This window comes from Crocodylus siamensis, chromosome 4, assembly GCF_052110815.1.
Source record: "Crocodylus siamensis isolate JL-2025a chromosome 4, ASM5211081v1, whole genome shotgun sequence".
NCBI lineage: Eukaryota > Metazoa > Chordata > Crocodylia > Crocodylidae > Crocodylus > Crocodylus siamensis.
The window spans coordinates 22520527-22543557 of NC_143398.1; the positions used below are offsets into that span (position 1 = coordinate 22520527).

At 41.4% G+C, this 23031-nt stretch overlaps 1 protein-coding gene across 3 annotated transcripts in view; it reads left to right on the plus strand.

Moving 5' to 3' along the window:
* The window catches only part of GSAP (gamma-secretase activating protein), a 73385-nt gene that overhangs the window by 15771 nt on the left and 34583 nt on the right, over positions 1–23031 (plus strand). For 2 of the 3 annotated variants that reach the window (XM_090041932.1, XM_090041933.1), the window contains 12 exons: positions 613–682; positions 837–883; positions 3205–3309; positions 4165–4224; positions 4894–4937; positions 5833–5918; positions 12484–12561; positions 17647–17724; positions 18211–18303; positions 19912–20129; positions 21278–21347; positions 22090–22172. In XM_090041932.1, the coding sequence (XP_089898058.1) occupies positions 613–682; positions 837–883; positions 3205–3309; positions 4165–4224; positions 4894–4937; positions 5833–5918; positions 12484–12561; positions 17647–17724; positions 18211–18303; positions 19912–20129; positions 21278–21347; positions 22090–22172 (1032 nt within the window). Of the gene's footprint in view, positions 1–612; positions 683–836; positions 884–997; positions 2732–3204; positions 3310–4164; positions 4225–4893; positions 4938–5832; positions 5919–12483; positions 12562–17646; positions 17725–18210; positions 18304–19911; positions 20130–21277; positions 21348–22089; positions 22173–23031 lie in introns of those variants that run through there. The other variant, XM_090041934.1, reaches the window with a different exon arrangement.

A 23031-nucleotide genomic window follows, 5' to 3' on the forward strand; every position in this document is an offset into this window, starting at 1 on the left:
ACATCCCCTATTTGGGGATGTCTCCTGTGCTGAGCCCAGCACATGCCCAGAAGAGGCAGCATATTGGTTGGACCCGGCTTGCCTGATGCCTGTATAGATCAGGCATTTCAATGGGGCCTTTTTTGGTGCTTTCATCTAATAGCTGATTGACTCAGCTTTACATAAAACTGCCAAAAAGCCCTGCTGAAGCACCCAATCCATACAGATGCTGCAGAGCCAGTTGAAGTAACGTGCTGCTGCTTCCACGCGTAGTTTTTTTTTTTGTTTTAATGTCTGCAAGCAGCTTAGGTGTCTAACTTTTGTCATTTAATGTATGTGAAATCTATGTCCTTAACTCAGCTTTGTAAATTCAACTCCTGGAGCTGGCTCCCTAAATTTTAAGTTTGGGAGCACTTAGCATCCTAGGACCTAAGTCCTTTTGTGAATCTTGCCTTTAAATCCTTTTTTTGGATATGATTCATAGTCTGTAATAATGCAGATGTTCTTTGCTGAATTTACTCGGTGTGCCTGTCAGTATTTATAAGTTATCAAGTATGCCATTTAAGATTATAAATACCGAATTTAGCTTCACTAACAATCTTGATTAACCCTTGCAAAATTTCCTTCTTATAGTTTCTCTACCCAGTTGAAAGTGGAAATCCCTTTCCAGAAAGCCATCTCTTACTAATTTCAGAAGATAGATGTAAGTATGAACTAATATTTTGAACACATACTGAATATCATCTAGTACTTTCTGGTACTTTGGAGTGCTGTGGACTAGAACTACAGTTCTGATTTGAGTTTTGGTGTTATTACCTTGTATTTTAAAACGAATGCAAATATTTTTAATTTTAAAGATATTGAACAATTTCACATTCACGTTGTCACAGAAGAGCACAAAGTGGTAAGAAATCAATTTTTTGCTATTTATTTCTTAATTGACAACTTAATGGAAGATAAGTATTCTGGCAATCAGTGTTCTTTCTGTAACTTTTCCTGTCCTTTTTAAATAGCTGTTTGAGTAATACTTTAATGTGTGGTAACAATTATGATAGCTTTGAAAGATTAAATTATTCAGCCAGCCCTGAAGAAGATTTTAAAGTATATATTGTATAATATAGAAGGAAATTAAATTTCTCGTTGTTTTCTCCTTATGCCTTTGAATGTGGCCTGATCAAAGGTTATTTAAAGGTTTTTGTTTTCGTCAAGGCCTAAATATATTAGATCCTTAAAAGGGATGCTTAGAGGAAAGTTAACAAAAGCTGCTTGTATAAGAGGCACAAAAAAGCCACAAAACACTAATATGCATCTACAATTCATTCTGAAACTTGTGGTATGAATGTTCTTGTATTTCTCTTCCCCTCCATTTTGTGTTCTGTTTGCAACACCAGAAATGAATCCTGTCCTGTGTAGGGCAACATCTGTTTGCAGCCCTTCTGACACCATAAACGTTTTTGTGACATCAGAAAAACCTAGCGAACAGATGTCCCTGGCCCTCGTCATGCCCTAACTGCCCCAAAATAGTGATGCAGTGAGTCTTAGTAATAGTTTGTGCTCTTTTCATAGTGGATTTTGATTTGCTTATGGTGCATGGGCTGTCTGGGGCAGGCACTCCTGGGACTTGAGGGTTCTGATCCTTTGGGACAGTGGCCCTGAGTGCTTACCCTTATCCTGGGAATGATCCAAGGAACCGATAGGCTTCCCCACTCTGTGCTTGCAGGTGCCTGCCCTGGATCAAGGCTGCCCCCAGGGGTGTTATCCTGCAGAGCCCTGGGAGCTCTGAAGCCCCATGCCTGCAGGTGCAGAGTGGGGATACAGCCTCTTTGCTCTGTACCAGTGGATGTGTGCCGTGAGGCTGGTATCTCGTCGGATTGGGCCCCTGAAGTTTTGGGAAATGTGGGGGCCTGATCTAACAGGACAGTGGCCCTGGGTGACTTCTGTCTCTATCCTGGCACAGCTGATCCCATCACAAAGACAGCATCTGTTTGTAGCCTTAGTTTCTACAGTTGATGTCTGTCAGCAGTAACACTATTAAAAGACCATGCAAAGCCACTAACATGCGTACATTCTGCTTAAAATGAAATTCAGTAATTGGACTGTCTCTACTGCATTTATGTATTCAATATATGATGGAAACTAAATATTTGTTTAAAGATGACAGATACAGGTTGGGGGCAGGCTGGTGTTAGCAGCTCGTGGCTGCTGCTGCACCTCCCTGGAGCTGTTTCAGTCTGCATCCCAGATCCGGCACAGTACAAAAAGCTTCCTGCGGCCCAGCTGCAGCAGTGTGCATTACAGTGCAGGCAACCCTTCCTCCCCCCACCCCAAACACTGCCAGTAGCTACGCATGCTGGCTCCAATGGCTTTGCAAGGTGTAGGTTGCCAACCCCCTGTTCTAAAGTCTTTATATTGCTCTGACAGTTTAAAGATGGTTTAAAAATATGGGATTTTTTAACTGCAGGAGTGGAGTAAAGGGCTGTAGGATAAGTCTTCGCTGTTTCTTTGGAGCTCTCTAGACTGCTGCTGAGAAATGAGCCTTGCCTATGTGCTCCACTCTGAACATGCTGTTTGTTGAAAAGTGCCATGTAGTTAGTTGCTTTTTGGTATATGCCCAGGGATGCTTGTCAGGATCTCAGTTTTGAGCATGATCCTGAGAGCTGTGCTGGGTGTGCCTGGTACCACTCTAATGACAATTGTATTACTTTTTTTCTTTTTATTTCCCAGCAGAATTGTACACACACAGCAGAAGCAAGTGAGCAGGGCATGTTTCTCAGCATGTTTCTTGGGATCACAGTGGAAGGAGTGCAGACATATAATTTTAGTATAACTAAAATATGGACTTGGTGGATTTATACCAGTCCCCAATCTTAATAGACAAATGTGACTTGAAATGGTGTTTTTTTTGTGTGTGTCAAGGGCAAACTTGGACTTGATCATATAACTACAGTTTTAGACTTGACTCCATTGAGAGGAGCTAAACATTGTACCTCTGGTATAACAGGTGCTCCAGTTTACAAGGGGAGAATTGAATGTGGAGGACAGATAATATATTAAGGGACTTTGAAATGTTAATTAAAATATTATACTGTTGCATATTACGTTAACTATTAAAATCCTAAGTTGTGCAAAAGTCTTCATTAAAGTCAAATATGCTTGTAGTGCTTCTCCTTTCCTTGTCTTTTTTCCCTCCCCCATTCCTTTATTTTTTTTTTAAATTCCATTCAGGTGATTCAAAACACAGGCCAGCTTCCAAGAGAGAGAGTTGCAGATGATCTCATTTGGGCACAATGGGATATGACAGAACAAAGACTCTTCTACATTGTTCCAAAGGTGGAAAAAATGATCTCTGTGTTTGTTCCATCTCTTTTGTTTTTCTGACAGAAAGGTTTGAGTTCATAAAGCAGCAAAAATTGTATCAGTTGGATTATTTTGAGGTGTAAAATCAAAGTTAGTGGTCAAAATAAGACTTTCCTGTTCAATTTTAAAGCTACTACTGTTATATGCAGTGATTTGAACTTATGGCATGTTTGACCTAGGGCAGTGAACTTGCCAATTTATGAGAGGGTGTTTTCTGCACATTGGGGCAGCCATGAGTAAGAGAGAAAAGCTTGTGGGTACCAGGGGAGAACAGGTCCTCAGGTTAGGCATTTGCGAACTGCTTTTCATTTTGACTTGTGGGAATAAACACACTTGCATGAAAACAATAGACTTTCAGTGCTAACTTTTTTGACCCTGTGGAATCAGTTGGACCTTGTGCAGAAAGGAAGGCATGTGTATATTATAGTGAAGAACGTGTTCTCATTCTTATTCCCTTATTCTTCCCTTGCAAGAGGCCTTTCAAGTTGTCCAAAATAAGATAATGTTCCTAATGGTTTTAGCTGTATGGGCAAAACATTAGGGAAAAAATCTTCTAGTGGATTCTTATGAATGAAAGAGGAACGCAGTTCTGTGTTGTGCAGTTATAGACAGAAGGTAGTTATCTAATTTGGGACAGGAAGGAAACATGTCATAGTGGTGTAATAGGGAGTGCTATTGTGGAGGCTTGTTTGTGGTCTTTTCTTTTTTTGTCTCCCTCCTGGTTAACTTTTACGTGCTAGCAAGTAGGACTGTTTCAAATTCAACCTTCTCATTGTTTGTAATAATCTTTTTTATTAGTCTTAATAAAAAAATTCCTCTTAATTTTAGGAATCGAGGAATACATTAAAATGTGTCCAGTTTTATCCTGATGAAAACTTTAAATTAATAGTAAGTTGTTAATATGATCTCATATAAGTAGTCTTGGAGAGAATGTAATTTATTTCAGGGAATGATACTGATACTTTGTCATAGCAGTTTTATTTTTAATAACAGGTTTATATTTTAAAAACAAACAAAATAACCCCTTTGACATGTTTAAAAATGTGATAAGATTTGAATTTGGCCTGTTACATTGGCATTGCTTCACAGATTTGGATTAACATCTTTGCAGTTATTTTCAAGTTCATGCAGTTAATCCAGCTTTATACAAGCACACCTGACAGCAGAATTTGCAAATGTATTAGAAAGATAAAAGCTTAATAGTTTCAATGGAAACACGACTGAGTCTGTATCATTGATTACAGAGCATTTTATTTGGATTGGCAAACTTAACCCTAATGTTGGATGCCATATTCAAGTTTGCTAAAATGGTGTTGTTGGAGGTTTGAAGTTGTCCCAGTTCATACTTGTATTTAACACCTTGGGGGTAGAGTTTTCTGACTTTTTTGAATGACTAAAAGTTTAAGTGATGGTAAATGAAGTTATGATTTTCCCATGGCAAAATAAGTCAAGTGGAATGTGAGGGAGTACACACTCTGTGGACTGATTGTAAGGCCACCCTTAAAATACTGTAATTTTCACTAAATGTATGTCTTCTTTTTTTTTTTGGCTTAACAGTTGGAGGCACCTCTGGATATTTCACTAAGTGACATGGGATTAAAGTAAGTGGTACTCAAAGGGCCAAGTAAGTGGTACTACATGTGATGCTACCTCGCCATAGCAACACACAATGGTGATGTAGCATCGGTGGGCACAAACTGTGATGCTGCAGCTACATTGCTGTAGCAATGTGCTCCCTCATTACGGTGCATTGTTATGGCAATGTAGGGGCTAAAAATAACCGTATGCTGCTGGCATGGCATAGTATGGGCTGTTACTGTGCCATCATTTACTACCAAAAGGAAATAGTAAATGATGGCATAGTAATGACAGCACCTTAGGGACATGTGTCAACACACCCAAAGTGTATTTTCTCACTTGTCTATAAATATGTCTAAAATTGAGTCTCTTAATATGCTAATAACTTCATTTGGAGTTACTTATTGGGATTTAGGACCATAAAATACACAAATATGTAATTTCTTAGAGCCAGATTCATATGTAGCTAAAAGGGTCATCAAGTCTAAGCTTGAGACCTTCTCCACACCTTTCCCAAGACCACTTGCAGAGTGTAATGGAACTGCATGAATAAGGGTGACACCATGCCTTTTAAGCTCTTAGGCATGAGAGGTAAGTTATACATTTCAGACACTCCTATGCAATTTATTTTCATGTAGATGCATGTGATGTATACTGTAGGAAGAAGTATCATGTTGCCATGTGCATTGCTCCTTTTTTTTAAAATATGGTTGAGATCAATATTGCTGCATTTTTTTGCAGTGTAAGCTAAGCAAAATAGATTGATCAATCTGAGTCTGGTTTAAATTCTTTTAGGGAATATTGGATTATAATTTAATTCTTATGTTTCCCTTGTGATCTTTCAGAGGTTTCATTAGCTCTTAAAAATAATCGTGGATGAAGAAATGCATTTATTTAATGTTCTCTCTTTGCTTGTAGACTTGTGAATTTTGGATATGATTACTATCAAGACACAGAGATGGCACCTAAAACTGTGAATCTACAAGTTTTTACCAGTAAAACAGGTAATGAATAAACAATCTTGTGATGGTCATGAATTGCAGATTGTTGCACTGAATTGTGGTTGTAACTTTTATTTCTTTATAAAGGAAATTATAAACATTTCCTTTGTAGGAGATTGTTATATAATGGTCTTAGCTTTTTTATTTCATGTAGAGTGCTCTTAATGGATCCTGGGGAAAATTTTTCAAGGGGAAGTGTTGGGAGCTTCCATTTTTTATTGCTGTAGTGCTTTTTCACTCTAATGACATGGAAGTTGAGTAACTAAACTGTCTTGAGCTGAGCCTATGGAGCCCAGTTCAAAGGCCATAAAAATCGAGACACTCCCATTGACTGCAGCTGGTTTTGAATGAAGTGTGTAATAAAAGCTGGATTATCTATGTTAAGGTTGTCTGTTTATCAGGATCCCTGTAATGGATTACTAACTGTGTGATCTTGTAGTTTGCAGGGGTTAGGACTGGGAGGTGAGGCCCTTGTACAAATGTTCATTTATGCTTTTAGTCACATGTTGAAATCTAGCTTCCAAGTGTGAAAAATAAGCGTGTCTCTATAAAGCTCAGAAATAATTAACTCTTGCTGCCCATTCTGTTCTCCTGATACTCATCCCCTAAATTAGGAGGACTAAATTATGCTAATTTAGTTATGTAAATATTCATTAAGCCCCTCCAGTTTTTAGTGCTACCCATCAATTCCCGCAGCCTAAAATGTCAGGTATTGCAACCAGCCTGAGAGGTTAACTAATCCAGATTCTGGACCAGTGTGGGGCAAAGCTAGATGCTCCAAGTCAAGCTTGCTGCTATTAGTTTCAAGGGGGTGCCGGCTTGAGCATCTTTGCTGGTCTCAGATGCTACCCAGAAAGGCAGGTTCTCCCTTAAGTAACTAAGATCCAACCCATTTAGGGCTCTACCGTTAACACTAACCTTCAGAATGCACCTAAAAAAGTACTAGCAACCCACACACATCCCAAAACGTTAATATAACACTCTCCCGTGATGAAACCCAGAATAAGGAGACTTTACAGAATTCTTTGCTAGCTTTGGTTCCTCAGTGGTCCCAGAGTCTGGTCTCCCAGCAGTTTGTTAAAGATGACAAGGACAAGCACCAGAAAGAAAAGATGTAGTGGTGTTCATCATATATGGAAGGAAAAATACTCTTTACTATAAGTGGCATCTGGGCATGCAGGGTCAGATCAGGATTTAAGAAGACTGCATGTCTGAAAAGAGGTACAAATACATAAATTGAGAACTTGAAAAAATCACCACTGTAGTCTCATTCTTTATCATTCTCTCATCTGTGGTGTGTGCATCTTGTTCATGACAACTCATCTTAAAATCTAGCCTGTAAGCAGTTTAAGAGACTTTCTTCTGTGAGTTGCCTAGCTTGCTTCAGGGCTTGTTAAATTTATTTATTTCATTTTAAACTTTTTCCAGTAAAGAATAATTGGCTCAATTTCCAATGGAATATTCCATGCAATTTCCAATTTAATAAAACTCTTATTGACTGCAGCCCATCTGACCTCTGAATGAAGCTGCTCTTTCTCCTTTCAAACTTCCGTAGTAGAAGAAAAATAGCCCTGTTCCTCTTAGCCAGCACTAACAAGACAGAATGTCACCAGACCCACAAAACCAACGTGCAGCTCATAAATTAGCTGAGATCAAACAAGCCTAGTTTCAGACTTAACTTCTTATTTTCCATCCAAAATGCAGTTTGTGGTTATTTAACCATCGCTGTGGTCTTGGTATCTTTTTTTAATATGTTGTGGCTGTGTGTGGTTAGGATTCTCTAGCTTGCAGTTTTTTGTTTTCAATTTAGGCTGATTTTTTTTTTTTTCCCCAGAAAAGTAGACCATAAAATTGAACTATAATCTTAATCTCTTCTTTTAAATAATCTAAACAAATCTGCTTTGGCTGTGTTGTGCATTATCAGTCTGAGCAAAGACATATGCAAAGTATTTCTCTACAATGAAATAATATATTAGAATTTTGAGATACTATGATATTGTATAAAGGATGCTAATCAACTTTTGTGCAGGTACAAAATTGTGACAGGTTCATGTTCCTGGAGTGGCTGTAATGCCCCCTGGTGGCTGCACAGTTCCTGCCCCAGTTCTAACTCTGGAGGCCCTCACTTCCTTGACTTGTCTGGCATGCCTTTGATGTTATTATTTGGAAAGGAAGGAGGCTGCCTGGTAGACCTTGAGCAAGCCTGGTGTTTTTCCTGTGTTGGGCTTCAGTCTTCCTGGCCTCTGCCCTTTCTGTCTCACTGAGCCCTCTAGCTCTATCTAGTCCACTGACCGAATCGAGTTTCAGGGTTTTCTTGTCTGGCCTTCCAAGGTCTTTTGTCTGTGCCCTCTCTTGAGCTGTTGAGCCTCCCTGGGCTCTCTCGTGCTCTCTCTCTGCATCTCTCGGTAGCTGGGCTCCAGGCCCCGTCACTGTCCTGCTTTGTGCTGTCTGATGCCCCGAGTCTAAATCTTGCCCCTCCTGATCCCAGTTCTGAGGCCTATCTGTTTCAAGTTCTGCCTCGCCTCTCTCAGGCATGATGATTGTCCCTTACGAACTCTGTGAGGTCGCCCCTTGGGGCGTGCTAGGTGCACCCCCCCAGCAGGTGCTCTGGGATCACCTCTCATGGACTCTATAAGATCACTCCCCTGGGTGTATTGGGTATGCCTGCTGCAGGTGCTTTGAGACCTCCAAGCCACCCCTCGAGACTCCCCCAAACTGCCAGGTCTTCTCTCAGTATCTAGTCCCTCCTGGGCCCCCCCAGGCACTGAACCAAACTGAATCCAAAACATCAAATAAAAGCCCTCCTGGCTATAACAAAATGACTGGATCTTAATCAGCTCCTATCCCTCATCTTTCCTAGCTGTGTCAGGGGCTAGCACGCACGGTTTGCCTCCATCCCAGGTACCTCCAGACAGTGCTTCTCTTCATTGCTGCCATGGAAATGCAAAATTACAGCTTCCTAGGAAATGTAACTTAAACTCTTTATGCATATATGGTATTCCATTACTCTCCGTATTGCATTTTCAGTGTCTTAATATATATTTGCCAAGTCCGAGAGTTATAGTTACTGTTTCCTGCATTGTTTTGAGTGCAAAATGTGATTGTAATATTGCATAGACAGAACTTTATTTTTAAATGCTTCCTTTTCTTTTGTACAAAAAACTGGAACTCTTGGTTCCAAAATGATACTTTTTATCAGACCAACTGGGAAATCACAAGAAAATTGTGATCTGTTGATCAGGTAGAGGTGTCAGATGGCAGGCAGGAGGTAAAAATCTTTCTTGTTGTTCTGCAGTGAAGCTTAAAATCCCAAATCAGCTAAAATTCAGCATCTTCCATGTTTCAGGGGTGTACTTGGTCTGAGACAAATGCATACAAAAAAACTAGAACTCTTTTATTAGACCAACTGTGTTGCTGCAACACTTTTCCTGCCAGTGTGCTGGTACAGTTATAACTTGGGCAGTAGCTGGACACTATGCCACTTGCCGGTGTACGGGGATCACCCCTTCAATGAAGAGAGCAAGTTAATTTCATAACTTCAATCTTTGTCTGCTCTGCTGGGCCTGCTCACATGAGTTGTCACAGTTGTTACTCTGTTATACGCATACCTGTTCACAAAGAACTGGACTGAGGCTGCCAAATTTCTTTACCTAGGCTGTTTGATGGCATCCTTGGGTTTGCTGCTGAGCTGGGCTGGACCAGTAACTGAGAGAGGAAAGCACATCTAGTCCTCTGATAGTGACCAGGGGCATCCTGTTTGCTGTGTTTACATTGGATCAGCCTGAATAGGAGATTAGTAGTTTGTATATTAAATGCAAATTGTGAATTTTGTAGGACAAAGTATCCTAGGGTACTTAGTGCCCTGCACCATATGAAAATGAAATGGGTAGTATGGGGGGTCTCCCCTGCAATAAAAGCAGCATCCTAGAGTTGTTGCTTTCCTGCTGAGCCCTGATGCTGCCACTTCAGATTTTCTACATGCTCTGTATGTAAGGGACTAAATGCTATGGGCTAGATAACCTGTCTGTCTGTTTCAGAAACCCAAGTACCCAAGCATAATTCTGTCATTCTTTCCTAGAATATGTAGCGTTTTGGTAACAAACATAAAGAACTTCAGCACAGAGGAAATGTTTTTTTCCCTTGAAAGGAAAAAATGCATTGGCCAAATCAGGAGCATTACTAGTGCAAAACTGTGGTGTAGCTTTGTAGTCTGAGATACTAAGCATTTAACAAAGTGCATTCTCTTGGTTTTTTGGTACTTGTGCTTTAGATAAGTGCACTGTGCATCTATTTGCATTCTACAATAGATTGGATATATGTATGTGCACTTTAGACAGCAGTATCTGTCTATTAACAATAGATTTCATAGACATTAGGGCTGGAAGGGACCTCGGAAGATCATCAAGTCCAGTCCCCTGCCCAAAGGGCAGGAAGTCAACTGGGCTAATAGGATCCCAGCAAGATAAGCATCCAGTTTACTTTTGAAGGTGTTCAATGTAGGTGCTTGAACCACCTCCAGTGGCAGGTTGTCCGAGCCCCCAAGGTCTGGAACAGTAAAGAAATTCTTCCTTTTGTCTAGCCTGAAATGGTCTTGTAGTAGTTTTGACTGTTCAATCTCGTCATCCCTTGAGGCATTCTGGTGAACAAATGTTCCCCCAGATCCTGGTGGTCACCCCTGATAAACTAATATATGTTTTAGCTACTGAAGTCCAGGTTCACAAGAGAACTTGAGCAGAATTAGGAATCCAAGTTGTGCGGTAGCACAACTTCAGGTGCCTAACTGCATTCATCTTGGTAGGGGTGAGCATCTTCTCACCTAAGTCTCTTCGGGACCTCTAGCTTGGTGTTCATGTGTCTAAATATCATGGAGAACAAGGAGCACCAGTCTCAGGTTGCAGCAGGGGAAGTTTTACGTTGCATATTAGGAAGAATTTTCTTACTAAGAAGGGTATAAAGCACTGGAACAGGTTACCCAGAGGCTGTGGAATCTCCATCCTTGGAGGTTTCTAAGACCCAGCTGGATAAACCTTTGTCTGGGATGATCTAGTTGGGGGTGGCCCTGCCCTGAGCAGGGGTTGGACTAGATGACCTCCTGAGGTCCCTCCCAACCCTTATTTTTCTATGATTCTATTCTGTAATTCTAAAACAAGGGTTGGAAGGGACCTCAGGAGGTCTTCTAGTCTGACTTGTCCACATCCTTCCTGTCCTGGGGGGGGTTGTGGGTGGGGAGTGAGGGGCACCAGCAGGGTTGTGAGGGTTGTGGCTTGGGAATGAGGTGCAATGGCAGGGGCAGAGCACTGGCATTACAGGGCTGCTCACCTCCGTGAAGCAGTGTGGGGGGCAAAGCTGCAGCTGAACCCACATCCTGGTGAGCAAAGGGGGCAGGGGAAGCTCTGATTTTTCTATGATAAAAAAATCAAAATCAAACACCAAAATTTATAGGTATTTAGAATTTATTTTATTGTAATGATTGAGGCACTGGTAGTCTTCCAAATTTCTATAAAATTGTAAATATATCAATAAAATATTGTGTTCAACTGGTACCTATACATATAGTAACATTTCATTTTAATTGTTGTAAAACGTGGATTTTGGAGGTTGTAATCATCGTTTGTGGTTTTTAAACAGAGGAAACCAGGATCTGTGCTTATGATCATATTGATACTTGCCCATCTTCCCAGGTTTAAATGGGTTAGGATGGATTTTGGGCTGCTTCTAGCATGGATTCCAAAAGCAGCCGGCCAGTGTGATTGAGTAAGGACTAAGTTGTGGGTGTTTTTGAATTGGAGGTCAGGAGAAAGTGAAGTATCAGATGTGATCAAATCAGTCTCACTTGAGATTGGGAAGAGGGAATAAAGTTATCAAAGTGTGTTTTACCTGACTAATCCCCTGCAAAGTTCTATGACTGAAACATGCTTGTGATTTAAAGACACATTTCTGTCCTGGAAGGGAAACAACATGCTTTGTAAAGAGGGGGAGGGAGAATCTCTCCATAGTGCAAGAATGCGCTATTAGCAAATGCACCGTACAGGGCAGTTATACCTTGGCAGAATGGCAGTATATTTCTAATACATTTTCATCTTCTACTGTTCTGTTTTGAACATTTAAATGATACTTCTAGTCTTGGCAGCCCTTAAAAATCTCTAGAAATTGCAGACGGTGGGTACTGAGGTCTAATCCACAAAGCTGCTCTAAAGCTCCTCTACAAGGAAACGGGAGCAATGCAGTGCCCTGAAAGAGACGGCTAGGCCAAGTCCTCAGAACCCAAAATCACATCACCGTTTGTTCTTTGCAGCCTTTGGTCCCTCAGCTTTTTCCTTGCAGAATCCACTTTTTGTCCTCTTCCCCTCTCTCAATAAGTGTTGTGTTTAGCTGTTATCTTCTGTACATATTTCTGTAATTCGGAAAATTATTTTGAGTGATTCTGTTAGTTATCTCTAGTCTGAAGCATTTTTATGATTGGGCTCTGTTTATCACCTCCTCCTGAGAAATATAAAGGACCAGCTGTATTTTACCAGCGAACAAATATGATAGCACAACAAACATTTCTTTCATTTCTCTTTTTCAGGTAGTTTGTGTGTGTGTTATAGTCAGGCTCCGGATATTCCTGAAGAAGTCACATACTCAATATCTTTCTTACATAAAGGTACAATTAATTGCTTCTGTTACATTTTGCTTTATTTTGGAAAGTATCATTTTTATGCCAGGTGTCATATGCCTTGAAAAATAATCAGCACACATCAGCACGCCAAGTGGATAATACTGATGCCAATATTTTAAACGTGCGTCTACACTGAGACAGCTAAATCTGTATTCCCACCGGAGACTTCCTGTGTGTTGCCGGGCAAATAACTTCACTATTGGTCAGCTGGGAAAAGATGGTTTTGTTTCCCTCGTTCTTGGGTGCCCAATTTGAGATATCTAGCCACATTTTCAGAAGTGTTGAGCACTTGTTTCAGGTGTGTGGGAACTATAGATGCTCTAGCCTTGGAAAACTAAACCACAAGCTCTTTGCTTGAGTGTCTTAGGGTCGAGTTCGATGCTTTCTTTTTTTCACAGGCAGAGGTGCCACTCCTGTGAACTTCACTAAGAAGTCTTAGTGAAGACAAAATAGGGTCATTTGTTTTGAGTCTTAAATTTTTCACCTCCTGGTAAGAACAAAGACTAGCATTTCATTCTAGCCAGAGGGAGGTCTGATTTCTGTCAATGAGAATATAGGGCTTGTCTCCATAAGGGAGGGAGTTTTACTAGCATATTGTACATGCATGTGTGGAGTGGTGGGGCAATCAAACTCCAAAAATCCCATGATTCCTTTCTTGCTATCTGGTGATTTCTCTGTTTCTGTATTTTCCTTTCTTTCTTTAAATAGCCAGTGCCATCTTCAAACTGTTGACAGATCATTATGGGTGAAATAATGCTTTGTGAGGCTGGTGATCATAAGTAACGATGGCTCATTCAGGTGTATTTAATACAACACCACTGGATGGTTGAGAGACTTTCATTTTATCAAGTGGCTGTTTTAATATGAAATACACAAATGGTATTGGAAGCAAGGGCCAGAAGCCAGAGCTTCCAGTTTTCGCCTCACTTGGCTACAGAGTCAGGCTCCCTCTGTCTTGCTTTCTTTCTGGCCCTGACTTCTTGCAGTCTAGGCAGCTCAGTGGTCCAGTTTCGCAAGAGAAGTGGAAGATGCTTTCAGACCTGTCTAGCCCTGTGGTTAGGCACTCTTCCGGGAAGTGAGAGATGTGGTTTTAAATCATCTTGGGGTGAGATGGACGTGGAACCAAGTCTTCCAGTCTTGAGCAAGTACCTTAACTATTAGACTTTTGGGCAAAATATGGCTAAATCATCCCTTCTCTCCCCTACAACTGGAGCAGCTATATTGTGACATAATGGCAAATCATTATGCACCTCCATTAAGTCGGGCATATGCTATTTTGCCTGATGTTTCCTGTTGGCAACTCCCTGCTCGGTGCATATGTGCTCTGTAGGTACATAAGACTGCACTTCAACAGGATGGGGGAGTTTTGTGCCTCCTTAGGGCAGAATAGGATCAGTGACTGTAGGCTGCTGGTTGAGAGAGTAGGAAACTGGTGCTTTAGAGGTGGAATAAGAGTCTCTTGAGCCTTGGAATGTAAGTTTGAGGTGAAAGCAGCTAAGTCTTAAGGTGACTTGGGTGCAGAATAGGATTTGTGCCTTTGATTGTAAAGACAAATTGTTACCACCTGAGTGGACTGCCTGTGACTGGAAGATTGAAGGGTAGATGTTGATCATTGATGGGAGAAAGGGTGGCCCTCATAGAGGATGGTCCCATTGTCCTCTGTCCTCTATTGATACAAAACCCAATGCCTTTATGTCTTCTATTTTTCTCTTCAGGGGAAAAATAGAGGACATAAATGTGTTCGGTTTCGTATCAATAGAGGACACAGGACAACTGGACTGTCCTCTATGATGGCCACCCTAATGGGAAGGCTAATGAGGTTTCCTGTAAGTATACCCAACGTCTGGGAGAGGAAGGAGAACATCTCACCATAGGTTGGGTGGAAGATGGTCAGAGCCTTTCAGGGGGCTTTTAACCCCACCAAAATGACTTTCCTTAAATGACAGTTATCAGGGACATGTTATTGGGGATGTTTTGTGAACCTGTCTTTAAAAAGGGCCTAGCCTTTGAATTTCTGCTTCGCCTTATACTAGGAACAACTTTTCATGAGAGTACATGAAGTGAGACTCTAGGATATGAGGAGTTTTCTTGTGGGAGCTGCAGTGGTGGGGCAGCAGCTCCACATTTGTGTCGGAAGGATCACAAGTAGCCAGCTCCCAGGCAGTGTGGTTTCAGTGTCCTGTGCCAAGGTGCTGTTGGGGGTTGATGGGATAAACTGCTGCTCCCAATAAGAGTAGTTTTCTAAGGTGAGGCCGGTGAAGCTTTGAACAGTGTCTTTCATGGGGGGTTGGAAAAGCAGGGGGAGGAGGGGGAGCTTTGAAGCATGCTTCCTGGCAAGAATGACACTTTTGCATCCATTTCATTGGTCTCCCAGGTCACAGCAGGGTTCTTCTCTGCCATTGTAAGGAAAGGACTGGTTTCCTGGTTGTGGTGGGCTCATACCTCTTTAGCCCCCCCCCCCCATCTTTTTTTCTGCTTCCATCCTTGAGCAACCCCTCTCTTCCTGATGCACCCTTCCTTCTTGGAGACTTCTACAGCATTGCCCAACATGCATTTTCTCTTTTGTTCTCCTCGTTTCTTCTAAAAGGGTTGTCCTTTTAGGGCTTGGTTTGCTCAGATACGGACCTTGTACAATGTAGTTACAGTGACTTCTTTTTTTTTGTTCAGTTTTCATGGCAGCAAGGAAGATAAGTGTGTGAGTATTTACTCTAGAGTTTGAGATGCCCTCTTTAGAGCCCTTCCTAGTTTGGGAAGATTTTAGAGATGGCAAGGAGCTTTCTGCCTTTCTTTCTTTCCTTTAACCTTGGAGTCCTGATGAAAGGACCCTCAACTCGGCGTGTTAGTTATAGGTGGCTGGCTGTAGTTCAGGGCATATTAGATTAGTGTTTTGGTGGATTGCGGTGTCACATTTCTAGGCTTTGTAGCAAGGGCTTTCAGTGGGCATTGAGTCAGGTTAGTAATCATGTTTGCATCTCTTGAAGAATATGAAGATAGCTGGCTACAGGGCAGGGGACAATGTTTTCCAGAAATGGCATAGGGAAGGGAGATTGGCAGTATGGGAGGGCCAGGTTAATAAATGTTTTACACCTCTACAGGTAGATCTAACATTGACGATTTGTGTCTTTTAATTGGTATGACCAAAAAAGTACCAAGATGCATTGTTTTTTTGGTTTGTTTCCACCATCCAACATGGAAGGTGGGAAAGTTCCTTGTACTGGGTTCGAGTACAAGGCCAGTGGGTGAGGTGACTGTTGTGACCCTGGGCCCAGCCTGGGGGGCCAGGCACTGCAGGGAAGGGGGCAGGTGCCAGGTTTGGAGCCACTGGGGTGGGGGGGGAGCTGGCAGCAGGGGAGGAAATAGCAGGAGTTAGGTTCCTGGGGGTACAGGCACATGGGGAATGGGCATTGCAGGGGTAATTTGGCCAGGTGGGGGTAGGCACCGGGGGGCAAGGTGCAGGAGTGGTGCAGATGCTGGGGGGGTGGGGGAGAGCAGGTGTTAGGAGGCAGCACTCATCAAGGCCCAGGTATGGGGGGCAGGGATCAGGCCACTTGACTCTCCTGCCATTTGCAGCCTGCACCATCTGTCTTCCTGCTCTGCTTTTCCTCACTGTAGTGTTGCGCGTTAGGGGTGGGGGGTGAATTTAAGACAGCCCTCCAATAATTGGATTCTATACATGTATAAATTTATTATAATCTTCCATTTTCCATCCATAGAATCTAATTATTGGGGAGTCATTTTAAGTTTGAAGTCATCTTGGATTCAGGCAAATATGGTACTAAGCCTAAGGGGAAACTAGCAAGATGTGCATTGTTGTTATTCACCAGAATGATCCTCCTGATGTTCTTCTCCATGCCTGGAAGGCATTGCTTCAAGAACAAGAGAGTCCTTTCCTTGCAGTGTTATGCTCATGATAAAGTACTTTCTGTATGTGAGAGAAAATTATATCCCCTGAGCATATGTTCAAAGCTTACTGTGAAATAAAAGAGGTTTTGCAAGGATTGTTTGACACTAGAGGTTACCATGTTAGTGTCTGTTTACTGTCTTTGAGTGCTGTAATTATTTGCTAAATGGAGTTTTGTTACTACTTCAGTACAGTCTTCTGCCTCTGAAAAATCCTTAATACATTGTATAATATGAAAGATATGGTACTGAACAATAATTTTTTGCTTTTATCAAAGCACATTGTGAATCATGTACTTCAGTATACAGCTAAAGTGCATATCAACTCTGTTTTGCCCTCAAACATTTCACGTAAGCTGTTTTTGTTGTATTTAAAATATGGCACGTGTGTCGCTTGGTAAGGTATGTAGCTGGCAGGCTGGCCATTGCAAAGCAGGCTGGTACACTCTCAAAGGCCATGAGGTATTTGCCATTCTACGAACATGGAAATGGAGGCTAGAGCTAGTAAGGTCTACAAGTTTGCATCGATCAGGTATGACAGCATCTACACACCTGGCATCCTTTATTTCAAGTGGTATGATAGCATATAATACCAGTTACTTAGAATAAGGGCAGATGTAATGGTGTTTACCAGCTGTCTCTTCAGTGTTGTTGGCAGCCTGTGTATTTTTGGGGGGTAAAAGATTGGGTGTCCACATCTGTCTCGAATTCCTCTTTGTGTCTCATATGAAAGAGGCCCTTGCTTTCAGGTCCCTCTTCATCCACAGAGTGCCCAGGCTGGCAGTGGGGCTGGGTCGCAAGCTGGGGCTGACCATGGGGGGGCAAAAGTGGCCCCTTGCCTTCCCCATGCCTGGCTCATAGCCTGCATGGGACTGCCTTTGCCTGCTCTGGACAGCCCCATGCAGGCTGCGAGTGGCTGCAGCACAGGGTACCAGCCATGGGGTGGGGGAGGGAGTGCTTTCTTCTGTGCTAGGAAGGAACCTGGGGAAAAGCAGAGCGTGGGAACAAGCAATGTTGTTGAGCCTGAAATAACCCCTTGCTGCATAGACAAGCTGGTAGTATCGAGTTAGACTGAGAAATTCTATTGTTTAGGTAGAATTGCCCAATATTCTGTCTGTGGTTATACTTTGCATAAAAGTGATGGTGTTTCATGTGTTTTTGTTTTTCCAGGTTACAGCAAAACCTTCACAGTTGCTCTAGAAAAAACAAATTCCTTGCAAGTGAAGGAAGTAGCTTTTCTGAACCTTGGTAAGTTACCGATACAATTTCACCCTTTTACTCTCTCTTTCTTGACTGGGGAGAGTTGTTGATCGCAGCCTTCTGGTGATGGCCATCTGCTGCATCACTGGGATGAAAAACCTCATTCCTCCTCTACACTCCTTATGTAATTACTTGTTTGCTATGTTTAATTTTTTTTTTTTTCAACTTGAATTTTTAGCACTTCATTGCAGTACTTCTTTATCAGTGAGTAACTTCCTCTAATGCTTACTGAACTCCTCTGGAAATCAACTAACCAGAGTTCTCTTAGGTGTAAGCCTTTTGTATCCTCCCCTTGGAAACCTGATTGTGCTGCTTGTATTTCCTGTGTTACAGCAACTTCTCTTAATTAACTCCTGTTAGATCTCCTAGGCATAACCCGTTCCATCAAAGACAACTGGCTGAGAATTCATGGGTCTCAGCCTTCAAAGTAAATAGCAGATGCTCATATTGACAACTTTTTGTTTCTTTGAACAGAGTATTATGTGGCTGCTTATTTGCCTGGCCACTTCCTGCATCTCCTAAATATTCATCATCCTGATCTGATGTGCTACAGTTTGTTTCTGACAGGTACAGTAAGAATATTATTCTGTCATGGGCATCTATGGGGGTTTTTTAAATAATCTCATTATCATGGTAGGGACTCTGAAAATATTTAGGTCCCTTTGTGGAAAAGTTCAGTGTACTCTGTTGGCCTTGCCTCTGCATTATTGTGCATTGTTCTTTGAAAAGTCCAGAAGAAAGGGACCTTGAAGAAAAAGAACTTCACTATTTGAGCACTTTTCTCTTTTACAAAAGTTAATAATGCAGCTTATTCTGAAATGGAAGAAGATTTGAATTCTGTATGATTTTGCAGTCTTTGTTCCTGTGGCAGCTTTCCACTCCCCTCTCTCTCATTTATTGGAGCACCAGTCTTTTTTCCAGTTTCATATGAAGATGTAAATTGGATTGTACATTTCCTTCCTCCAATTGAGTTGCTTTAAATGTATGTGTGGAGGGGAGTTTCAGGAAGAGGAAGTCTGGATTTCCTTCACCTGATCAGGCTAATGTAATTTGTTTGAAAATCTTCACTGAAAAGCACATTATTTCATTCAAATAACATTACTTTATAGGAAATGGGTTATTTTTGGAAACAGAAGGTCTTTGTTTGAAAACAGAAGCCTATTTTTTTGATTGGGTGAAAGAAAAGTATGTTGTTGGGACTGGCACAGCTCAGATATGCAGCAAGGCATAAGACGAGTGAATAGGTAGCTGGGGCTTTTAATATACATAAATATTTTGCTAAAGAAATAGTGAATGTCAGTGGTTCACATTATGCACTGTGAGCCCGAGTTTTTCAATGCAGTGGGTGTGGAGTTACCCTGGAACACAACTGCACACTAATACATGCAAAGTAGTTTTGGTTTGAAAATATTTAAAGCAGCAGCCTCAAAGGAGAATGGCCACATGGTAGTAGTTTGGAATTGGCTGCTGTTCAGATATCCCAATAGAGTGGCAATGCTACTCTGGGTATTGGATATTCACTTGGTTTAAATATAATTAGTACAAACTGACACACACTAATCCTTTACCGTAGGTAGGTAGCCAGCCAGTCCTTCAGTAATAATTTAAACTGAGGCAAAAGTTAGATCCTCTGTCTCTCCAACTCTACAATGGTAACTATTCTGTGCTACAGTGGCAGTGGGCAACAGGGAAGGAGGTAGTTGCTTGAATTACTGAACGGTTGTTCCAAATTGACCCTAGCTCACTTCCTGCCCCTGGGGCAGGGGGCCGGACTTGATGATCTTCGAGGTACCTTCCACCCCTAATGTCTATGAAATCTATGGAAGACAATTAAGGAACATAGTTAGATGAACTGTGTTCACCTATTTTCAGCTTGAAAAAAGATGGTCAGGAAACAGGTTAAATCCAGTACTTTAATAAAATAGTGATTAGCATAGTAGTGGGAAGGAAACTAAAGACGGGGAGAATTTGATTATCCAGGTGTTGATCACTTGCTTCTGCTTTTGGTCAGGGAGCTGCTGTGCTTAGCATTTCTGAATAGCATGCTGGGACTGCCAATCAGTTGGAGCATGAAGGGAGAGGATAAAGCGTGTAAGGGTAGTAGGTAGATTAAAATTTGGGGAAGAATTTGCTGTTGAGGGTCATGAAATCTTCCTTTAAAACTCTTCTCCTCAGGGGAGGATGCAAGTATCAAGTTACTGCATGACACCTCTATCCAGTCTATCTGTAAGTTGACACTCTTGGATTGCTGCTCAGGAAGACTGTTTACAGTGAAAATAAATGAGGACTCCTTAATGCGCTTCATGTGGAACAGTAAGCTGGACAGAGATAGACTGGCAGCTCTGCATTGTGCTCTTGTCCATCTTGGAAGTGCAGCAGACTTGGAAGATCAGGTGGGCATGTAACTCACTCCAAGTTTTTTGCCTGGTTCATTCAGGCCCTTGGCAGAAGTTGCACTTAAGACATAATTAATTAGTTAATCATGTCTTAAATAGCAATCTGGCCACCCATTCAAGCAATTCATGGTGCAGTAAAAGGGAGAATACACCACATTATTACACAAAATGTGTATATAAATAGATACACAAATGTGTGTGTAATAATAATTTTGTGGCTCATTTGCATCACACCTCAAATTGCATATACAGCCAGATACAAATTGGCCTATTGGCTGATGGGCAGGCCCAGCCCCAGGGCTATGCCAGTCTTCTGCCAGCTGTAGTGCAATCCCAGGGCTGAGATCAGCTGATTGGTGGTCTCAGCCATGGGCTGTACCAGACCACTTCAGGACTATAGTGTGCTTAAGGGGCTGGGGCTGCCAATCAGCTGATTTGTGGTCTCAGATGCAGGATTGCACAGCTTTATTGGGCCCCCAGCTTTCTCCTAGGGTGCATTTGAGAGCTGATTCCTGATCCCCAAATTCCGCATCCTACTGGGTGTATGTGATATGGCATGAGGTGTGATTGTTAGTATTGGGAATCAGATCCTATTATGCCATTAAATGAACGTCTGTCAGCGTCCTCATTTTTAACAAGGGCCTGCTGCATGCCTTGTAGAACAAATGCAGAATCATGGTCCCTATGTACATCAAACTTGTCATAATAGCATCTAGAAACTTACCAAGTTGGGCTTTCAAGATGCTTCTTGCCTAATGGTATGAATATGCAAACAATTTATTGCTAGGTAGAAGCAGGTGGAGATTTACCTCATGTCAGGTGGTCCACAGTAACTGTACCTCTCTTTCTTTGAGGCTTAAACTACCACAGCTTAGCTTCCACTTACGTTGTGTAAGAATATTCACAGACACTTACTGTGGAAGAGCTGACATGCAACAAAGCCTTGCAGTAAATTGTTCTCATGTCTGTAGCTTAATTTATATGTAAAGGTTGTTCTGAAGTCATACCTGACAACATGGCACTGTTTTAGACACTGTACTGTAGGTGAGAGGCTTCTGTTGATCCAGTTAGTTTTTAGTAGGCTTTCATTTGAACACCACCTTACATAAAGAACTGCAAGGAATGTTCTGTTATCTAACTCACAGATTATTCAGTGGATTTTGGAGAATTTGTCACCGTGTCATGCTTTTGATCCTATTCAAGAATTTATCATTGGTACGTATTTATTGCACTGTTTTAAGCAGAACAATTTAGTGGATTAGTGGTGGGGACACCAAGAGTTAAATCCACAGTTCTGTACGTTAACCTCCATGCCTTCTCATCTTTTTATTATACTCTCAGTTAAATGACCCAGTTGTTTCTATTGCTAATTAAGAGGATGAGTATGTTGCAATGCTGTTTTTAATACCTGAATGTTACACGTGTGAATATCTACTTGGTAGTTCAGTTAGGGGGAGCAAATACCGTTTTGATTCACAAATGCCCAACACCTGGCTTGAATAGCTGGATGTATGTTGGATAGAAACTGGAGCAGTATTTCACTTTGAGTCCTGCCCAGGCCTTTGAGCCATATTGTGAAAGTTGCTTCAACAAGCTGCGGATCTTCTGCAATTCCTACTTACCATCAGATCCTGTGGCTTGCCAGACCGTTCCCTGCCTCTTGTGTGTTCCTGTGCAGAGGAGCTCTCAGAACCGAGGCCAGGAGCTGACATACCTGTACCAAGCCAGCTAGATTTCTTTTTTCCCTTTGTGCAGTAGAACCAGGCTAGTTCCACTGCTGAGGAAGCTGCTTTGGAGATTGTGGTGGGATTTGTCCCTAAACTCACACATTGGTAGAAGAGTGAGGGAAAGGAAGCTGAAGTAGGACAGGTAAACAAACAGAAGCAGACTGTAAAGCTTTTTCCTGGTAACATTAACTGTATCCAGCCTTGCTTCATGTAAGTCTTTATATATTCAGCTTCCCTGTACTGGAGAATGTGTCCAGAGAGTAGCCAACTGGATAAACTTTTGCCATATACATCACTACTTTACTGGAATGGGGTAAGATATCAGATGCTATTAACACTAATAATTTTGGGGAGAGATTTTATTTTTTCCCTATAAAGTCTGTCGTAGAATCTGTTCACGTAGAGAATCCTTTTCAGTAATTATCCAAGAATGAACATAGCTGTGTATTTTATATTAGAATTAAACAAACATTATATATTCCCATTTTATCTTATCAGACATACTTAGTTTGGGTAAATAACTGCATTTCTGAAATCACAATAGTAACAGCTGTGTTTGCATTACTAAACATTTATGAATGATTTAATTGGTGATTTTTATAAAACAGGATGCAGAGTACTATGCATCATATGGTTTTCGTAACAGATGCAGAATAACTTTTAGCTAGTATAATTATGCAGTTATTTCCAAAAGCACACATCTGAAGAATACTGCTATTGTGAATAACTTTCTAAATAAAACTAAATTAGACAGACCCTTGAATGCATAACACAGCAAACGTGTCAAAGTTTTATTTTTTTTTTTCCCCAACCATTTTTAAAATGAGGCCTAAAATCTTATTTTTAGCAACAATAATCATTATTTTAGTGAGCTGGTAATTTATTCAGAAGGTGGTTTTCTTTAAAAACAAACAACCCCGCCCCCCCAAAACAAAACGAAACAAAATCATATGCTGTGTGGGCCAAAGTCCAGTTATTGAGTTTACTTTAGGGTACCAGAATACCACGGTTCTGACCCAGAAGTCTGCTTTTCATCCCAGCAGAAAGAGAAAATATCATCACTACTTATTTAGCTGGTTTATTGCCCAAAGGAAAGGCTTTGGGCTTTGCTTTATAATCCTTTAAAATGATGGCCAATTCACTTGCATTTGTTATGTCAAACAAGCAGTTTC